Raw genomic sequence first — 6,000 nt, forward strand, 5'->3', positions numbered from 1 at the left:
TGCGTGCGTGCGTGCTTTGCCTGCATGAACCCACCCACCTGCCTGTCTATCTGGTTGTTCTGTCTCCCACATTCCTGCTTGTTGCTTGGTTGCCTGTCTCCCCGCATGCCGACCTGATTTTCTGTCCTACCCCTCTGCCTCACCGCTCGCTGGGTTATCGGTCCAATCTGGTGCCTGACTGGGGATCTCAGGATTCACAATCCCCCCTTGTCCGTGTCTCGCACGGTGACTGCCGCCCGTTAACCGCATCTCAAACTCGCCATGCCGGTCACGGGATTTGACGCGGTCCGCCTTGGCTTCCTGCGCCTGTGATTGACAGATCTGCCCTGGGCGTGGCTCCGCTGTGGTCCGGCTCTCGGCTCTCACCGAGCCAGGGACGCTTTGTGCCGGATCCGTTTGCCGTCCGATCTCGCGCGCTCTCGCCTGCTTTGAGCTCGCACCGGTGCTCCGATGCCCATGACTTGGGGTGTTGACACGCGTGTGATTCGCGCGGGGGGGGGGGGTCTTTACGTCCGCGTGTGCTTCGGCACCGGTGGCGTTGTCCTTATTCGCGGTTGGTCTGAGCAGCTTCGGGACTCGTCCGAGTCCGAGGAGGAGGAGGAGAACGAGCTGGGTCCCGCTGCGACCATCGCCACGTCGGGAGCCCCGGGCCCCGTGGCGTCACCCGCACCGCCACCAAGTACTCCGCCCCCAGCAGGAGGAGGAGCAGGGGAATTCTCGGAGTTCGTCGGCTTCTCGGCCGGCGGCGGCTCGGGCACGGCCGCCTTCGACGTGGCCGCGCTGGGAGGCCCCGCGGCGGTGCCGGCGGCCGTGTCGCGCAGCCCCACCGCCAGCAGCCTCTCCTCCAGCGGCTACTTCTCCCACAGCACGTCCAGCGCCACGCTGTGCGACGGTGCCGCGGGGGGCGCCGGAGCTCGCGGGGTCGGAGGTCGCCGACCCCAGAAGAGAGGCGACCGAGGCCTCTCGGGACAAACGTGGCGACGACGACGACGATGACGAAGGAGGAGGAGGGCGTTGTTCTCGCTCCAGCAGGGAGGATGGCCTGCCCGCGGTGCCCGAGGCGGGCACGGAGGGGAGCTGCGCATGCGACGCGCGTGACCGACATGTGCCCTGCAGGGCAACTGGGGAGCAGCAGCAGGAGGGGTGCGACCACCACCACCGGCGGCGACAGCGGCGCGACGACGGCGCCCGACGCGGCAGTAAGGACGGCGAAAACAGCGTGGGAGATTGCGACGACACGGACGCCGAGAGCGACGTCGAGGACTGTAGCGACCACGGCGACGTCGCCGAGAGAACTGAGCCGCGAGGGGAGGGGGAGGGTCCCCCCCTGGGGCAGGGGACCGAGGGGAAAGAGCCGGGGGACGAGGAATGTGCGGCGGCAACGCCGCCGCCGCCGCCCTCCCCCGTGGCGAGGCTCCCCTCGCCTCCCCCGGCTCCCCGAGTCCACAAGAGGGCGCCGCCCGCACCGGCGGCGGCTGCGGCCAACCCCAGGAGCCGGCGCGGTGCGGCACGACCCCCCGGCACGCGGGCCCGAGGGGCGGCCGCCCCGCTCCCCGGCGGCGGTGGCGGGGCTAGGTCCGCGGGACGAGCGGGGGACGGCGCCGGCGGCGGCGCCGATATCCGGCGGTCGCGGGTCACCTGAGCTCTCGCGACGCCTCGGCCGTGCCGGTCGCCCGCCGATTTTGCGGCGCGAGCGTGTGGAGGAGTATTACCAAATCATCAAAAGGGGTTCCCCCTGGGTTGAAGGAACCACAACGGTTGAGTGTTACACCGCAATGCCAGCACAGGCGGGAGGGGCGGGGGGGTGGGAAATGCGTTTTACTACACCGTTTACCACGCGTTTTACTATATGTGTTTTACTCTGCGTTTTACTACACTAACAAAACTGAAGCTTTTTAATAACGGAGGTCTCGTCGCACTGCCCGCGAGGCCCCAGCTCGCACTGCCCTGCGTCCATGTGCCTTGAGCCGCGGAGTGACGCTCACAAAGCCACCACGTAGGGTTTGCCTACCGGGGCTCTCTAAAGACACCCTGCCTGGGGGCGCCATACCGTGGCCAGCTGGGTCTGTAGAGAGTAGCTACCGGTAGTTCAGGGACCACAGAGGGTGGTAGCTGGGTTGCTGTAGACAGTGGTCACTGCCTGGAGCCCGTAGCGTGGCCCCCCATGGAGCTGTAGAGGGTGGTGACGAGCGGATGTTGGGAGAGAAGCTGCCAGAAGCTGTCGATCAGAGGCGAGGAACCCACAAGCCCTCGGGCTTTGTCTGGCCCGCGCCTTCATTGCTTCCATCGGCCCTCAAACCGATGGCTGTCGCATCGCTGCACCAAACATCTTAGCTGCACTAATCGGCACCACAGAGAGGAGTGATTTTAGACCTGCCAACACCGTGTTTATAATCGGGGCGCGCGTGGTCGCTTCTCGTCACCGCAAGGTCAGGCGGCCCTCTTGCGGAGACAGCAGTGGCCGAGGGGCACGCTCCGTTACTGTGGCGGCCCCCGGTAAGGAAAGTGTCCCCCCACCCCTGGTGTGTAGAGTAAGCAAAACCAGGGACTGCTGTTGCGAAATCTCCGGATCCTTGGGGAACAAACCGACACTCGTGCCTGGTGGGGTGAATGATCGCCCGGTGGTGATTTCCCCGACGTTAATGTAAAGTATAAAGTATTTAAAACAAAAAAGAAAGCCAATATATCGAGTGGAAAAGATGCACTGAGCCGAGCGTGCCTTGCCCTTCGTTTGTACACCTTCGGAGAAGGCCGGGTTTAGGCGCCGCTGTCACGGTTGAAATGCATTTTCTGGAGAATAATTACGGAGCATTACCATCACTGCTGTTGTTGTGGCGTCGTTTTTTTTATTCAACACTTTCAAACTGAGGGTGAAAGTGTGAAAGCATTCGCTCTGTACGTCTGGCTGTTTGCCTGTCTGTGTGTCAATCTTATCTGTAGCAGAGGGGAGCCGTGTGATAATCCATCTAAAGTTTATCCTATATAGATACAATTTTAATATAAAATGGCCTTGCGATCAAGGACCTGCCTGATCTGGCCATATTGAAAAAATGGCTTGTCCAAAATTTGGCAATTAAAAAATGCAGCGCTAAAATAGATCCTCGGCCACCGCCTTGAGGCTCACTTCCCCGGTACGCGTGATGTCATCTTGTGTGGCTCGGAAAGTAAAATTATTGGGAACTGAACGTCTCCGAGGACAACCGTGTGTGGGATAGCATTCAGAATCTTGTTCCTGTTACAACGAAACAGCCCCAGACGTTCACCCCTGGAATGGGGGGTGGGGGGGGGGCTTACCGACATCAGCCCCCCCCCTCCTCCCCACCAGGACATCAGCTTGAGCTGTGACGGTCTCGGATCGTGGCTTTGGTCTTCGTCGCACTCTACGCGCACGTATCACTCGCCACGAATGTATGCTCGCGCGTAACCATCCATCCATCGTTTTCAATCCACGTGCATTACACACTGGATGGTAACGCTAGGTAAGCCTCTGATGACCAAATCACCCGCAATGTGATCTTGGAAGCTCGGATCACACCTCAGTCACATCACGTCAAAGACAAAGGTCCCCTGTATAGCCTTAACAGACTGTTGGGGCAAGTGCTGTAAGTGAGCACCTAATGAAGGCTGGCACGGCACACGAAGGGGTGGGTGGCCAGCACCACGCCCGACCGCATTTATCTCCCCAGTGGCAATGTTTACTACACACCGCACCAGGTACTCATTTGAGGCTGAGTCGACCTAGGGGAGAACCCAGGACCGGTTCAGATAATCATCACTGGTGTTGGCCGTGAGCGGGAAGCGAACTCTGGCTGTCGGGTTCGGAGCGCAGCGTGCTAACCGCTGCGCCACCGCTCTCAGCGCATGCACTCCATAGCTACGCAGCTGCAGTCACATTATTTCGCCTCCCTTCTTATTCTTCTTGTTTACCCAGGAAAGCTTCACCGAGTCTCAAGTCTCTGTCTTTTTAAGAGAGAGGGCCCCTTATACTGGTAGGAACGAAGTGAACCAGCCTACAACAGATTATATCGTCCGTCCGTCCGATGTCCGATTAGGTGTAGCAAGATCGCCCCCTACTGCAAACACTTGGCAGGACCCTACAAAAACCTTTAGACTCAGTGACGCTTTCCTGGCTAAACAAGTGTAACATTCCCTTAATTCCCTGAGATAGTTTTTTATTATTAATTGAAACATTTAAATTAAAAATTAACTCACAGCGACCTAAAGCCTACAGCTAGGCCTAAAGCCTAGAACTAGGCCTCAAACTCTCCCTTCGTATCGTACCCCCGCCATTTCATTTTATTATAGCCATTCATTTTTTCGTTCCTACCAGCCCACCCCGCAGGGACCTGTTCATTTTAGAAAACCGGTGACATTTCACTTCAATGGGCCCTCTACACACACACACTGATCTCGGGTGGCAGACTGGCGCATTGGCAACACTTTATTTTTACCTACGTGACTTTTCCGAAAAACTCTAAGAGAATGCATTTATAATCAGAGCATGTGTGTTTGCATGTTCACAAGTACGTGTGCTTAATGCAGACATGATTCCTTGCAAAATGTTTCTATTTGGTGTTTGAACATCTTAACACCTCCTGTTTTCATATTCTTTAAATCAAAATTTAAAACCTCCTGTTTTATTGCCAGAAAGGCTAAAACCTCCTCTTACTTTTTTCACGCTCTGTCAGCCAGCCTATGGTGGCTTTTTTGTCTTCTTCAGAAACTCGTGGATATCCGTTGCCGACGCCCAACAAGGTAGGAAACACGCACACCGCGGATTGTGTAACGCCTTCCAAACTCTGCCATCGTTATTTCTGTTAAAGGCCAGCAGCATCGTCGTCATTTCCTTCCCCGTTTCCCCGTGGGTTCTGTTGCTTCTCCGATTTCCGAGGGCTCCATTGCCAAGCCCAATTAAAACGTCGCTCCTCTTCCCATCCGTTCTTGCGAGAAACATTTCCATTCGCATCGTTGCAGGATTCCCCCGTGCCGATGACTGGTCGCAATGGACGCATCTGAGCAGCCAGCCCCACAGCCCAGGCAATTCAGCGAGAGACAAAGGGGCTGTCATAAATGACGTCACGCACCTAAGGGGTGGGGGGGTCAGACCTTTGTGACGATGTGTGACGAGGGGGGGGAGGTTTGAGAAATGTGACGTCACAGCAAAATGCGCAACTTTAAATGAATATAAACACGTTCTACTTAATTAAATAGGCTTTTTAATAAATGTTTTCTCCTACAACATCAGAGTGCAGCGCTACATTAAATACGCACTACAATGACAATAGTTTAAAGGGATTTGAAGCATGTTTTATATATATATTTTTTTTTGGGGGGGGGGGGCAGAGTTTTGTGACGTCATGTTTGAGGGAGGGTGGGGCTGGGTGGGGGATGGGTGGGGCTGGGTGGGGAGGGGCTGGTCACCCCGTGGTGCCCTTATAAAACTCAACGTTTAACCTACTCACGCCGGCTTGTGCCCGCCCTCTCAGTCGGGCATATTTGCGGAATACACCACGCCGCCGTTGACCCTGGCCATTGATCGAGCAACCCAACGTTCCTACCAGCTCCCTCAGCAAGAATGTGTTTTAATTTAGTTGTTTACATTTTATATTTAAAAAAATTTCCTACGTGACTTTACCGAAAAAAACTACAATCATGTGGTTTGTCATCCAATTATTAAGTGTAGGTTGAATTTGTAGGCGTGAATTCGTGTAAATTAATTGCTTGCAGTATGCTAGATATTTGACAAGCATAAGGGAGCATATTCCACGAAAGTGCGGCTTCGACAGGATCTCCATATTCTTTGGATCTTTCGGTAAAGTCACGTAGATAGAAAATAAAATATAAAATAATAAAACAAAATTTTAAAAATGTAACGCCACCGCTCCCCATCCACAACCCCTCAGGTAAGATGGCGGCCTCTTTCTCACGCGCGCGCGTGTACGTCTTTGCCCCGCCCACACGACGCGACCTCGACCAATGAGCGTCGCCGCCGCTCCCCCA

The 6,000-nt window shown here is 55.9% G+C and overlaps 1 protein-coding gene across 1 annotated transcript in view; it reads left to right on the forward strand.

Moving 5' to 3' along the window:
* Positions 1 to 2,820, forward strand: part of LOC144717946 (kinesin-like protein KIF13A) — a 41,637-nt gene extending 38,817 nt beyond the window's left edge. The window contains 2 exon segments of the mRNA XM_078593772.1: positions 568 to 900; positions 902 to 2,820. Of these exon segments, the coding sequence (XP_078449898.1) occupies positions 568 to 900; positions 902 to 1,642 (1,074 nt within the window). The 3' untranslated portion in view covers positions 1,643 to 2,820.
* The last annotated feature ends 3,180 nt before the right edge of the window (positions 2,821 to 6,000 follow it).

The sequence above is a fragment of the Lampetra planeri genome, chromosome 4 (assembly GCF_965212315.1).
Source record: "Lampetra planeri chromosome 4, kcLamPlan1.2.h2, whole genome shotgun sequence".
In the NCBI taxonomy this organism is placed as follows: Eukaryota; Metazoa; Chordata; class Hyperoartia; order Petromyzontiformes; family Petromyzontidae; genus Lampetra; species Lampetra planeri.